This window comes from Kryptolebias marmoratus, linkage group LG8, assembly GCF_001649575.2.
Source record: "Kryptolebias marmoratus isolate JLee-2015 linkage group LG8, ASM164957v2, whole genome shotgun sequence".
In the NCBI taxonomy this organism is placed as follows: domain Eukaryota; kingdom Metazoa; phylum Chordata; class Actinopteri; order Cyprinodontiformes; family Rivulidae; genus Kryptolebias; species Kryptolebias marmoratus.
Genome location: NC_051437.1, coordinates 17,028,209 through 17,043,618, shown reverse-complemented (window position 1 = coordinate 17,043,618; position 15,410 = coordinate 17,028,209). Strand labels below are relative to the sequence as shown.

Genomic DNA, 15,410 nt, shown 5'->3' with positions numbered 1-15,410 from the left:
CCCCCCCCCCCCCCCTTCCTCTCTCATCCCCCCTCCCTAACACACGTGCACGCATATTCACACGTAGGCTATACCTGTGTGAAAATGCGCCACCAAACATCCACTGCCGCCTCACCAAACTAGCCCACGTGTGCATGGGGAAAGTAGGTGCACATGCATGTTGTGTTTGTGTCAACAGTCATACAGGCCCACGACAGGGGTCAGATGGTGCTCGTGGTTTTTTAGCACCTTTCGAGTAATGTGAGCACGTGAGTTGGGCACTTATCATTGAAATAAACGCTCGCGCACACAGACGCGCGCACGCACCCAAAGGCAAGACCACATTTATACATCCTAGAAAACAAACCGAGCCCTCCCGCTTTATGCCGTTTTAACAGCAACATTTGTCTCAGAGCTGCTCTGCTGTTCAGAACATTTTATTAACACGTCCTGACCAATCAGTGAAACTTTTTCAGAATTACACATAGGTTCTTACTTACCTGTTTACCTTTTACCTTGATGGCACGAGACTGTTTTAAACAATTTATTTAGGCTTGAACAGAAATGGAAGGCCGCGGGTTTTTTATGTCTGCAAGGTTTGGTCAGTTTGAGAGCAACACCTGTAGTTTTATTTTATTTTATTTTTCATATGGCCAATTGGCAAATAATTAGCTGTTGCAGTAGTTTCTATGAAGGGATTACACATACAAACAAATAAAGAAAAATACGTTTTATTACAAAAAATATCACTATTAAAAATGGATGAAAATAGTTCTTTGTATATTATAGCCCGCAATCATATATATATATATATATATATATATATATATATATATATATATATATATATATATATATATATATATGTATATATATATATATACTTAATAAAATTTGCAATATTATTTATAGACTGTATATATTTACAGTTTGATTTAGTTAAAATTATTATTTTTAAAATAATAATTTAATGAATACTAATTATCATCTTCTTTTATTCACTTTCACTTGGGAGATAGTCCATAAGGTGATTGTGTTTGTTCGTGTGTGTGTGTGTTTGTGTGTGTGTGGTGTCTGTTGTACTCCCACACTGAATTAAATGTTTTGGAAGTTATTAAATGCAGGCCACACACTGAGTGTTCACAGTAGGATAATCATTGGTGGAAACAGGCGCGCGCATGTGTGTGTGTGTGTGTGTTACAGAGGCGTGACTCCCCTGTTTGTGCTGGATAATTACAAAAAGAAGTACTCAACGTTTTTTTATTTTATTTTTTAAGAACAGACCTATAAATATATATTTTTTATTTTTGTTTATTATTTTTTAAAATTCTATTCTTCTATAAGTGAGAGCCTAATTTGTCTTGAGTTCAACCTAAAAAGAAAAACTAATCAAAAACCACAAACAAAAAAAACAAAAAAAAACAATAATTTTGGATCCCTTGCATGCAAACGGGGTAATAAAATTTTATGAGAGTCTGAGGCCCAACAAAGATAAAAGTAGTGCTGCTTCACACCACAGTTTGATTTGAGCTAATTATAGTCGTACATCACGCAGGAAAAGGAACTTGTAATTAGCGAAACGAGCGGTGTTGTTCATTTGTTCAAGTGAGACGAAGGCGTCCACATCCAGGTAGAAGCTGCTCCTGTTTTCACTGAATGTGATGTGAGATATGGGGCGTGTACTGGTGGAGCTTGTGAAGCTGCAGAAGACCTCTCTGTCCAATAAGGATTTGGCCATATTTCCTTATAGTGTTTTTTTTATTTGTTTTGTTTTTTTGTGCTTTGATAGATGATGTATCTGCGGAAAAGACTACGGGAAGCTGGTTAAAAGCCAAAAGTGGAAGGAAGAAGCGCTGTCCCTACACGAAGCACCAGACTCTGGAGCTGGAGAAGGAGTTCTTGTTCAACATGTATCTGTCTCGGGAGCGCCGCCTGGAGATCAGCCGGAGTATCAACCTGACCGACAGACAGGTCAAGATCTGGTTCCAAAACAGACGCATGAAGCTCAAGAAGCTCAACAGGGAGAGCCGGGAGAGGGAGCAGAGTGCAGTTTACAACTATTCCTGAAGACATTTCTAGCGTCACACTTACACACACACAGAGTTGTAGATAGACAGACACGCATGCGTCATTTTGTAATGCATCCAGTAATCATTCATAAATTTATCTCTTTACGTGCGCACACACACACATGCGGCCCAAGTTTCCATTTGGAGCAGCATTGAACGATTGAAGTGCAATTACTTTGTCATAATTATTACTATCACATAAAAAAAGAAAAGAGGCGGTTTCGAGCAGATTATAAATAACTATAGTGGCATGAAAGCAGTTTCCTTTTTTTCCTGAACTGTTCTTAATGTTTTGCCACTTGTACGCTGCTTCTTCGTTGGTGTCTGTGACATTTTCGTGCTGTGTAATGTGCATGCACAAGATGACATTAAGTCAAAACAATAAAAAAGGAGGAGAAAAATGGAAAGGTACTAACTTTGTCCTTCCCCTGGCATTATAGTGGTGGAAATGTGAGGGAGGGGAGAGACACTGCGGATGGGAGAAGGAGATCACGGCAGTTTTAATAGAATTGAGAGACCATAACGTTGATTTAAATATTATCCAGGTGACCACAGTAAGTCAAGGTCATAAAATTCTAATGTCAGGTTCGCCCTGGAAAGCGTTGGGGGTGGATTTTATGATCTGCAAATATAATGTGCTGCAGCAGTAAAGATGCGTTTAAAGGTGTGTGTGTGCGTGTGTGTGTGGAGGAGGACTAATCCACACAGCAGAGCCCCGCAATGTGCAGGAGGAAGCCGAGGCAGCCGGGCTGGAAGGAGCGGCAGCCTCCACCCCCCCTCTCTCCGGGGATAAACGCAGCTTCATGGGAGCAGGAAGATGAGCAAAGATGGTGGATAAAAACAGAGGACGGCAAAAGCGCCGCAAGCTGCAGGGACAATAATCCCGCGATCCGAGCACGTGGATAACAAAGCGCACCTGTCTGCAGGAGACAAGCAAAGGTAGGAGTGATTGTTTTGTGTGCTGTTTTTTGGAGCCTCAGCTGTCATGGGGGTGGGGGAGCTGGCTCTGACAGCTCGTGCGGCACGCAGCGTGCATGCCTGCTCCTGTCAATAGTTTATATGAAGTTGTTTGGCAGAAATAGGACGATAACGAGCATGCTGCTGGTTGCTGTTTTCACTTTCTCACTGAATCCTAAAACTGGCTGATGATTATTTTATTTTATTTTTTAATAAGGTAGCTTTGCTGAACAGCTATTTATGGAACTAAATAGAAGCTAAATTACCCCGGTGATGTTTTTTTATGCATAAACAAGCCACGGCGTGCGGGCCATCTAAGATAACAGTGTGTAAAAAGTTGACTTGGTTGCAGCTGAGATGAGTTGGTACTCGCCTTTTTTTTCCCCCTCTGTTTCTGCTGGTTAATATTAATCCTCACATGTGGATTTTGCTTGCTGTCTTCCTGCAATGGATGTTTATCTCCCTTTGCGCGAAGCTGAAGCGTGGTTTAGGTAGTTTCATGTTGTTGGGGTTGGCTTCCTGACTCGGCAACAAGAAACTGCCTTGATTACGTCAGTTCGTCTTCATCAAGGGCACTATTTCCGCTGAATTACCCCCCTATAGTCCTCCCGCAAATGGCAATGTAAATGAACTGAGCAGCAATGCCCTGGACAGAGAGAGAAGTTTTCTTTCTTTGCTGTTATTTTTCTTCTTCTTCTTCTTCTTCTTTTTGTGGCGGGCTGTAAAAGCTTGTGAAGCTCTCACAGAGAGAATAGGTTGTAAACAACCAGGGGTAAAGTTTCAGATTGTGTTGTGTTGCATCTGTCATCGCACGCTGTCGGCTCGGGTTTCCTCTCTGCTGCTTTATGATGGAACTGAGAAATGAAACGTACATGGCTGCTGGATGGATGGATGTCACTTTTTGAGTCATGAAGTTTTATATGGAACTGCAGTTGAAAAATGTGCACACGTATATTGTTGTTTTTGTCACAATATGTGGGCTGTCTTTGCTTTTCTGGCTGTTTTTCCTTGGGTTTTATTTCAAAACACCGTGTCATGTAAATTTGTGGTTTTTATATGTTTTTGTTATATGGCTGTGTGGGTAAAATGTGACTACACTGTCGATCCCAGAAATAATTCAATTAAAGCAACGTTTTGTTGTTTGAGAATTTATGTTTTTTTAATATTTTTGCTTACACCATAGTTTAATCGTTCTTTACTTTTATTTATTTATTTTTTTTAGCTTAAACCTTTGAAGTTAAGCTTTTATTTTTAATTCGGCTAATTAAGGGGAACATAGCAGACTATTTGCTTCAGTTTTATCATTTGCGGGAAGACTTGCAGAATTAAAGATTTTGATCTGTTAAGGGAAGCTTCCATGCACAACATTTTAATTGATTCTAAGCACAGATTTGTCAATTAGGCTTCATTTATTCCGTGTCTGAGAAAATTATTTAGCATTGAAAACACACAGTCTCTAATTAAACCAAAAATTTATTTACGGTTTGTTCTGAGCAGTGTAAATTTTTACAATGTTGTGTTGATACTTCATCATATTAACCAAGGCCGATTCGGAACATGAAAACTGTAAGTGATTCGCAGTTAGTGAAAAAAAAAGAGTGCTCTTGAGGTATAGTTGGCCTCTTTTCTTCCAAGACGTCCAGTGTTTGCTCTGGTCTCCATGTCCCCCCGTGTCTCCCCCCTCAGCCTCCTCCTTTTGGGATCAGTACCACAGGAAGAGACAGTCTGGAATCCAAAGTCATTTTCATTCAGCTCACACTGAATGAGTGTCTCACTCTCCCTCGGAATGCATCAAAAGACTTTTACAGCACTGGAAACAGCTCGAAGAGCTGCACACAGTCACCCTAAAACCATATACACATAAAGTCATTTGTTTCACTGCGCTGCGGCGTTCAGGAGCCCAAACTGTCAGACTGACTGACAGACACTGACTTGGAGCATCTGGGTTACTGACACCGGCATGATCAGACATGAAGCAAATATGCTAACGGCTTTTCTTGTTTGTTTTTTTTTTCTTTTTCTTTTTCTTTACCTCCGCCTTACAGAAATGTTTTAAAGAGCTACAGTAGGACTGTGGATTATCGGACTGTACTCAAACCTGAAGGACACCGGGCTAAAATATCGTCATATAAAAAGAATCAAACATTCAGGAAGGTTGTGTTGGGTGTCTTTACGGCGTAATTTCTTTCAACCTTGAGAATTTTTTCCACTTTTCTTTGTATATATATGTATCTATATATAGATATATAAATATATCTATATATCTATATATAGATATATAAATATATCTATATATCTATATATAGATATATAAATATATCTATATATCTATATATAGATATATATACTGGCTACTTTACTCATATACCACTATTTGGCGATTAGTCTAATTTCAAGCACATGCAGGAAACTTTAAACAAAAAACGTGGCATGCTATTTTTACTGTGTGATGTTATAATTTCATATTTTATTTTTGAACCCCAAAGAATCAAACTCAAAACGCGCATTTTTAGGGGTGACATTTAAGCTAATGACAGCTTCAAAATATAATTTCATATCCGCCTTGTATGGGATGTTTCCATTTAACGCTTTAATTATAGGCTTACAGATAACAGCCTGTTTGAAATTTAAGGGATCGTGATTATGATCACAAAAATACTTTGCATAATTTTGAGCAAAAGTTAGAAGATAATGCGCGATGAGGCTACAGAAGGCCACCTCGTCGATGGCACTAAGAAATAGTTTCAGATGCTACTTAAAAAACGGCCATTATCAGAAATGTTTATTCTTGTCACTTTTATTGGGAGTGTTTAAGCTGACTCGAAATGTAGACAGGACCAAAACCAAATCGCTGTGGGCTGGATTTCATTTTAATTATTTTATTTAGATTACGCGCAGCTTTTATCTCGGACAGAGAATTCCCTGCTGCAGTTAGTGCAGAATCCAGATTATTTTTGTCCATCCAGATGATAACACTGTGTCTCAGCTGTGCTATCTGTCCACCACATGGGACTTTATGAATAACTCGTGGTATTTCCTTTGAAACGTCCACATGCAGCACAGACAAATGCTCCTCATATCTCACAAAGCAAGCCACCGAATTAAAGAAACTGAACTGATTTCGTGTGCGATGGACGGAGCCTGTTTTTTTTTGTTTATTTCTTCGTGTATTTATTTGTTTATTGGACAAAACTGTTGTCCTGTGTCGCTGAATATACTTGTGAAACTCGGGCTCATTTATTGGCCTTAATCGTGTCCTTCTACTCCAGATGTTACAGCACCACTTTACAAACAGAACATCTGCTTTTACACACGAGACAGCTCACTTCTAATATAAGAAAGTCATGTCATAACACTTTTATCAACAAATGACCCTTCTTTTGCACTCAGTGTCTTTTTTTTGGCTGACGTAAATAGAGTTCAGATTCACTCTGTTGTCAAAACGAATCATTTTTACTTTAAGATAGATGTTATTTAAACTTTGCTGTGCCGAGGTCTGCTTTAGGATCAGTTTCTCAATGTCAAGTCGACTGTATGTACGGATAAATTCATAATCTTAAACCGAGGCTCCTCTGCTCAGTTTCCCAATAATAGACCTAGAGCAGAAACACTGCATTAAAGAAAGACATTTAAAAAGAGAATGTACTTCTGGATACTAAATAAGTCGGTGAAGACGCAGCTGTGGCTGCCTTTAATTTGATCCAGTTTATAAAGTGTCAGCAGACGGAGGCAGCGCCATTACGCACAAACACGCGCAGTAGTTCACTGTCAGGGTTTTGTCCTTCACTTCAAATTTAGCTCTTCAAGAATTACTTTTCCTTTAAACACGAGCAACACCGTCCATCTCTGTAAAGCATTATTATGCTGTAAGCAAACCATGGTGCACAGCACACACGGTGTTCCAGCTTGCTTGTTTGGGGAAATTCTCCGGCTTCTGGGTCATGATAATCGTATGTGCTGGAACAAAAGGCAACGGGACGTAGTTTCTTGTCTCTTGAAGATTTTTCACCTCTTATCCAAAAGGCTTTCATAACTGAAAAAGCTGTTCAGATGAGAGGCGATCCCCTGTCCAGGAAACACAGAGGACCCTCGCTTACTTGTGAAAATGTATATTTTTGTCACCTGAAACGTCACTAGTGAAATATGCAAAAGAAAAGACAACTTTTCTAATATACATAAATGTTACACTATGATATCGAATGTAAGACTTTTAGCAGAATTTAATTTTTTTTCTCATTTGAAATACGAGTACGTGCTATTAAGTCCCAACTAAAACACACCAAAGGTAGTCAAACAGTGTGTTTACATCTAAACTTTAGTTTTGTGTCGTGTGGGTTTACTGACGAGAATGAAAGTCATTTATCCAAACAGAGTTGCTTCTGCACGGCGCAATGTTGATAGATGGAACTTTGTAAAATGCGTAACATGAAACCATCCCTCCACTGTATACATTCGTAGATGATCACGTTGCAGCAGACAGGAAATGCAAACACGAGGAACGACAACAGCAACATTAAAATACAGAAATATATATGTAGGATTTTATTACAAAACATCGAGGCGTCTAAACAAAAAGGGCGAGGCAGAGATTGTAAACGTGGGATTTAACTCTTAATAATGACCCCCCTCCCCCCCCCTNTCCCCCTTTCCTCCACACACACACACACATACCCACACACACACAGACAGGCGTCACTTTTACTATTGCTCATGTTTGGAGAACTGGGACAGAAAGTCAGACTTCCAAAACGATATTTGTTCTCATTTGATTGCTGCGGACATCATTTCAGGATGCAGAATGCGCTTCCACGACCTTCTTGTGGTGTTAAAAAGCCACTGAGTTTATCTGGTATGCGTTTTTGCATGAACACACTTTACCTTCCAACCTGCAGAGAATAACGTATTTTAAGCAGATTCTTCAAGCTGTAATATTCGGTAAACGTGTACGTAAACAAGCAACATAGTAAACTCATTCATCGGCGCACACACACACACACACACACACACATATATATATATATACACACACACACACGCACACACACTCCAGGAGACCGTTTGGCGTTATCCGTGTTAAGGTCTGGCGTCTGGCCTTTTAAATTTCATGCTTGAATCTGAACTCAGCAGCCCGGACAAACATGCCACTTCCTAATGCTGATTCCATTTTTTTTTTTCATTTTAAAGTTCAAATATTTAGTTAAGCGTTAGATTTTTACATCTGCAATGCTGCTCTTTATTATCTGGTAACAGATTAAAGTGAGATGTTCTCATTGTCTTTTAGCGATGACAGATGCTCACATTTGAAACCGCAACACTTGGCCTCTTCCTATTTTCCTAAATGCGCCACAGAGGTATACTGTGCATTTCCTTATCAGCTGGGAGCTGCAGATTTATGTTGACAAAAACACATTTTGGTGTCTCGTGTTTTGAAATTTATGGAAGTCACTTTGGGGGAGATTTGGAGATAATTTTAGCACACTGAAGTGGGGTTTTTGTTGGACTAAACAACTGTAATTTCGCTTCTGCAAGCAACCACCGTCAGGCCTGCGCGCCCCTGTTTCTAGTCTGAGAATTCCCAGTAATTCCAGTCTTTTATTTTGTTTAAATTTAGCTGCATTTACTCACCACTATACCCAGGGGGGAGAAAAAAAGAAGAAAAAAAGATTTTCTTTTTTTTTACATCAGCACAGGAATGTTGCACCCAAATTTTAAATACCAGCTCAAAAGTAGGTGCAATCCTCCACACACTGAAGATAAAAAAATGGAGAGAAAACGCAACAGAGAGGATGAGCTTTTAGGATTGTTTGCTTCACCACTTGCGTTTTCCATCTCATCTAAACACTGGTGCGTCTTTGTTTACCCCTGTTTAACCGTGCATCAGTATTTTTCTGCGTGCTGCATCTCTGCTGCTGAGTTCAGGGTTGTTTCACAGATTTATAAACTAAAAGCTGCTGTCTTATATTCGGCTAAATCAGCCAATTCATTCTGCAGAACACAACGGTCACATTATCTGTTTCATCAAAGCTTTCATCGCTGTAACAAACCCACCCTTATTTTATTTTTTTCCCCCTCTTCTGCCTGCAGTCTCCCTCTTTGGTGTCTTCGGCCTTTCTGGTTAAATTAGAGCTGTTTCGCGTGCGCACACAGCGGTGGCGGGTTTTATTTTGAGCAGGGAATCTCGGATGCTGTCTTATTACCGACACGTTTATGAACAATCAAATGGTCCTCGTTAAACTTTATTGATGGGCATAAAAACCCCACGAACGGTCACCAGCCGAACACAGCCCCGCTTTACAGTGGTCTGCCTGTCAGGGTACGGAATCCCCTCCTCGACTATCTCCACAAATCCCATTTAGGTAATGTTTGGTCTACTGGCCCTCGTTAAAAAAAAAAACAGTGCAAACTGCACCCCGCGTTTAGATGTTCTAGGAACTGTGAGCGCGCTCCTCTTTAATAACAATAAACAGCATTCCACGTGGAAGTTATAAACTCCTCACTTTATCAAATCCTGCTGCCGGTTTGATAAAGATAAAACGAGACAACGATTCAATAAAACGTTTTAATGCTGTAACAGTATCCACTGCAATAGCATGGAGCCACGGTAGATTTTGCCTGACAGAGATTAATTACACCATCAAATAGTTCCCTGCTTTTAATGTGCGCAGGTCTGCACTGCGACTGGACACAGATCCAGCAGCAGGGCTGCAAATATAGATTTCCTTGATAGAAAACAGAAACATTACGGTTGATGTTACCTCTATACATCCAGGAAAAGAGTAAAAAAGAGCATTCTTTAATCCCATTTATGTGCATTGGTATCCCAGAGTAAGTGGCGCATTGATCCACTGTATAATTTTTGTGTGGGGTAAATATAATCACGTGTCCACGAGGCAGCCAATAGCAGCCCGGGAAGCTCTGAGAAATAATTACCTGCCTTGATTGTTCTATGGCTAGATAAAAAAAGTACACATAGAGTCCATATAATAAACGGATGCATGTAAAAGAGACAGGGAGGCTTCGACATGTCGACCACGGGTCCCATAACTAATTATTATGTGGACTCCTTGATCAACCATGAAAACGAGGATGTCCTTGCTGCAACTCGCTTCTCGGCGCCCGGTTCGCACCCAGCTGGCCCTCGTCCGACGTCTCTAGTACCGGAGTGCGCGGACTATCCTTCCTGCAGCTTCGCTCCCAAGCCCGCCGTCTTCTCCACCTCCTGGGCCCCGGTGCACTCCCAGTCATCGGTGGTTTACCATCCCTACGGCCACCAGCCGCACTTAGGCACAGACTCGAGGTACGTGCGCTCATGGCTGGAGCCGATCTCGGGCGCAGTGCCTTTCCACGGCTACCCGGGAAACAGCAGGCACTACGGGCTGAAGCCCGACGCCTTCCAGGAGCACAGAGCCGGGGAGTGCCTCGGCTCCAGCGGACGGACCTACACGGATTATCTGTACTGCTCATCCACTGACATGCGAGACAAGACGCAGCAAAACCTCCCCTCGCCCGAGTCGGAGCTTCTGGCTTCAGGGAAACATAAAGAGGAGAAGCCGGAGCTGGATCCGAGTAAGTGACGGCTCTTTTACAGCGGGGAGGGATTCCTGTTTTGGAACTGTGTGAAACTTCTTCTTTTTTTCTTTCTTTCTTTCCTAAGAGGCATTTTATCGTCCTGCATAAAATGAAATGATAAGCTGCTGCTTCCTCCCTTTCAGCTCAGCCCAGAATCGCTTGTGCTATAGGAGGGGGGGAAAGCTTTAGGAACTATAAAAGACAAATGCTACCAGGCTAATATTGGGGGGCTATAAAACTAGACGGGGTTGTAAACATGGACTCAAAGCTACAGGAAGACGTTGAATTTGAAATAATTTTGTCTAATTGTTGATAAGAAAAAGCATATAATGTGTTCATCTAAGAAGAACATCCTAAATCTGACATGAGACTGTTCATTAGAAACTGTGTCCATGTATAGCCAGATAATCAGATCCTGTAGCATTCAAAAAGCCCATATTTTCCCCCTATATAGGCCCATCCAGTTAGGAAATCCACCTTTTTCTGTTTATTCTCTTTTTTTGCTTACATTCAAAAATAAGATGTGCAAACACACACACATATATATATATATGTATATACAACATGAAAACGTTCTGTAGTCCTTCAGTCCAAAACAAATTCTCATGGCTCTTTCAGCCAACTTGAGGAATGTAGGGACAAACTCGAGGACTTTCACCACGGACCTGTAAAGGCTTGAACCACGGGCCATTTTATGGGCCAATAAAGTGAATAAGCGCACTGAGTATTTTACGACGGTGTTACTCACAAGTTAAGAGGACAAGAAAGCAAATCAGCGCAGGCTTGTTCACTTTAAGGCTGAGATATTTTGCTAAAATGCATGATGTCAGCTAAGATCTCATCTGAACACTGAATTAGAGCAAGACTTAACTTTGTTTTTAGATGTGCAGCTTTAGATAAACAATTTTCAAAGGCAGCCTTTGTTTTGAAAATATTCCTGTTCCCTTTTTGCTTGTCTTTGACTTTTCCCTTATTTTTAATATATATAAATTTTATTTGCAGATAACCCTGTGGCAAATTGGATACACGCCCGTTCCACAAGGAAGAAGCGCTGTCCTTACACAAAGTACCAGACTCTGGAACTGGAAAAGGAGTTTTTGTTCAATATGTACCTCACAAGAGACCGCAGATACGAGGTCGCACGAGTTCTGAGTCTGACCGAGAGGCAGGTCAAAATCTGGTTTCAGAACCGGCGGATGAAGATGAAGAAAATGAACAAGGAAAAGAGCGACAGCAAAGAACAATAATGGTGGATCCTGCAGAGAGAGAGAGAAAAAAAAACAACCATACTCACGTCTATACTAGTACATGGACAGCACAGATGTACCAAAACACACGATGACTCCCCCCCGCCATCCCATGCCCTCTTTCCTCATCATATTCGTCACTTTGTTGGATTTTTTTGTATTAACATTAATTTCCAGACTGTTTTGATGCTGATTAATATGTTCTAGTGCACAGTTATTGTGTCTGGTGTTTAAGAAAGAGAGATAAGGAGAGAAAAAAAGGACATTTACAGAGATGATGCCATTCTGCTTTCACTTTTCTGCAAAAACGAGAAGAGCGCGGATTCAATACGAGAAACTGTCCGAAGTAAAAGAGAATACTTGAATTCTTTTTGGATTTCACAAAAAACATAATTTATGATGTGAATGTTTCCTTTCAGTCATGTTCGTTTCCTTTAGCGCAGGTGGAGGATTTTTGTACAGAAAACCAGGAGCATCTGCGAACGATTCGTCTGTATTTTTTGTGATAGTTGTTACTGTATGTGCATCTATTTTGTTTTGTTTTGGTTGTAGAGTTTACCCCTAAAGTGTAGCTATAGTCCTCTGCAAATATATAAATAACAACAAATGCTTGTTTTCTGTATTTATTTGGGGGGATTTCATGTTCACGTATTTAGCTGTGCACGCCTTGAAATAGCGTCAGACAAAATGAGAAAAATTATTTCCTTTTTTATTTAGGAATTACTGGAAAACTAGATCCGTTGACGTCTGCAGGCTTAGCTACATGCTTAAAAAATAATTTAAATGGAATAAAAAAACCTTAGGCCTAATTGAAGCAGTGACGAATTTAAGAGCTTATTAACGTCAAACTATTATTGTAATTATTTGTGTCCCATTAAACAGGAATGTGCCCTTCTTGTTTTGGAGTCTATACCTCTCATATTTATAGTTGTGCGTTTTAAAAATTACCTATCAAAATAAAGGTCGATCAGTTGTACAAACACACACATTTGGAACCTCAACAGCATAATTAATTTAAAGTATTCTTGTAACATTCTTAAACGAGCACAGAAACATGTAGAATATTTATTTAATGGCTCCACCGCCTATAAATTGTAATTTTACACCCAGCAATCTGTGTGTGCGCGTGTGTGTTTACTACTGTTGTCTTGTTTGAATTTCTGCACAGACTTGGAGTAAAATTTGCAAACTCTTTGCGTCCTTACAGGCGTCCGAGGCGGGCAAAAAAAAGAATTCTGCTGACTAAATTTGAGCAGCTAACTTTTAAGTGAGAGACAATTTCCCTTGTCTCACATTTGTTTCCTGGGATATGCCTAAATTGCCTTTTTGTGGTGGCAAACAATGCGGACAGGATGCTGTAATTTCAAAGCCCAATCCAGTGCATTTCCGCTCAGCTCGGACGAAGAGAGAGAGAGGGAAAAATGCCAGTTTTACAACCCTTCTGTTTGGAGCTTGGCTGTTTGTCTCAAATGCAGACGAACAAAGCAAACTCCACTAACTGGCTAGACGTCTGGGCTAAATTACTTTATGGTTTTAATGGACGCTGGTGGTGGTGGTGGTGGTGGACCCGTTCAAAGCAGAGCCGTGCACACTGACTGTTCGGCTGGACTTTGGGCTGATAGGCCTGCACTTCATCACAGCACAGAGGTCGATTAGCCTACAATTAGATGGAGAGAAGTCAATAGTTATTGTGCATAAATATGAGGGATGCAGAGCAGCCGTCTCTTTCATAAAAGTACCTGGTCACCACAACAGGAAACGATGCAGCACATCAACTCTTCTAAGTTTGCAGTAAAACAGTGGAGGCACGTTGTTATGGATCTGGTGGTACACATCAGCTTTAACTCTAATTTATTTCAAGAACAGGACGGAGGAACAGCCGTCATGTTGGGGGAAAATGGGGAGACCATTTCTGTCCACATCGCAGATGTTTCTGATTGGTGGAACCGTTCAGGTTTAAGGACAGATCCCGACACTAGATGACGCTGTTGGTCAACGTTTTGAGCCGTGTCCAAGTCTTCTGGAGATTTTTTTTTTTATTTACAGCTTTGTGGTTTGGCTAAATGGAGAGTAGCCCATCGATGACAAAGTGACAGATATGGTCGCGCACAATGTTTGGTGTAATGGGCCTCAGAGCAGAAGTCAGGAATGCAGCGAGATGGTTGTTGAGTTGGGCTCATGGGATTTTATTTTGAAATTTCCCTTTTTTATTTAGAGTGATGGTTTTGTTTATCCGGTTAAAACATCTAATGTGAGTGTTTGATTTTATTTTTTTTTAGCTTTATAAGAAAATGGTATTCATTTTTACTACAATAAACAAATATTGTATGCATCAAACATGTTTTTCCTCTTGCATCACATGATTTGCATTTTCATCCAAGCATCAAACATCATGTAGCCCGATGAGAAAAATGGTCGTCAGACTTCTTTTATTTCATGTCGTTTTATTTTTAGCTATGTGAAAATTAGTAAAATTGGCAAAAAAAATAAGGTATCCAACAAGCATAACAAAGGGACAGAACCATGTTTAATCAGAAATATTTTATTAGCAGCTTGTGGACAGTTTCATCAATAACATTACATAAGAACAACAACAAATACAACAAAAGTAAATAAGCAATAATAAGCAATAATAATAATAATAATAATAATAATAATAATAATGTTTACATATTAGAAATAGCCGGTTATTGGAATCCTCTCTTGGCCCACTCAGGTTTTAATGTGTGTACTATCTGTTCAAAGTCTCACAAAAAAAAAGATTGTCAATCTGCATCTTTATAGAGTGTGAAAGGTCTATAAATTCGCCCAAAGCTCTTTTTATATATAGTTTACGATGATCTGTATAAAACGTCAGTAACTCCACAAAAAACTATGTCCTGGTATATTTGGAGCGAGAGAAACTAGAAAGCTGGGAATCGTGCGTAAACATCCTACATTTTATGAACTGCACCGTGTGGGAGATTTACTGCACGTCCTCGTCGGTTTTACGGGGTCAGTTAGTGGCACCTATATAGTATTTTTTAGGTCGTGTTTATATTTGCGTGTTTTACAGCGCTTGGCACCAGCGTATCGACTTCACCGGGTTCTTTCCAGCAGACGGTTTTAGTCCTGAAACGCACAATTTAACTTTTAGGCTTGCTGTATCTTCATTCCGAGTTGGTTTTGTGTTTTAGTGTTGCCTCACGACTCTGTGATCCTCTCAAATGTTGAGAAGACCTACGGGAGAAAATTAAAGGTCAGCTGTGTTCTATAGAAACGCGCAGAGGGCCCCCCCAAAAGCAAATATCAACTCATAACAGCTTTATTCATTCATAAAAAGGAACGTGTCCCGTTCTAATCACTTCAAAGACTCCGCGCAAAAACAATAGGGGATATCAATTTAAAGCAGAGTGATAATGCATCAAACTAGTTCCTGTTTTAATTCGTTGGTCAGCTTTTAACAAAGGTTTCTGCGATAAACACAACATTGATCATATTTACAGCCGATTAGATTGTTGGGTTATGATTAGTGAAGCTCCTCTCAAGGTGGATATACGTAGGGCCCACGTCTGACCGGTCACGGAAAGATGAAGGGGTGGGGGTGGAG

General features: G+C 40.2%; 2 protein-coding genes across 2 annotated transcripts in view; both read left to right on the top strand.

The window, feature by feature from the left end:
* The window catches only part of hoxc10a (homeobox C10a), a 3,884-nt gene extending 897 nt beyond the window's left edge, over positions 1–2,987 (top strand). Inside the window, exon 2 of the mRNA XM_025005737.2 lies at positions 1,769–2,987. Within this exon, the coding sequence (XP_024861505.1) occupies positions 1,769–2,046 (278 nt within the window). The 3' untranslated portion in view covers positions 2,047–2,987. The remainder of the gene's footprint in view (positions 1–1,768) is intronic.
* Positions 2,988–8,202: 5,215 nt separating this feature from the next.
* hoxc9a (homeobox C9a) lies at positions 8,203–11,764 on the top strand (the record flags this gene model as incomplete). The annotated part of the gene is given in 2 exon segments (XM_017415042.3): positions 8,203–10,571; positions 11,577–11,764. Coding segments are annotated over 2 exon segments (732 nt in total), but the record flags the coding sequence as incomplete, so codon positions are not given.
* Positions 11,765–15,410: the final 3,646 nt, after the last annotated feature.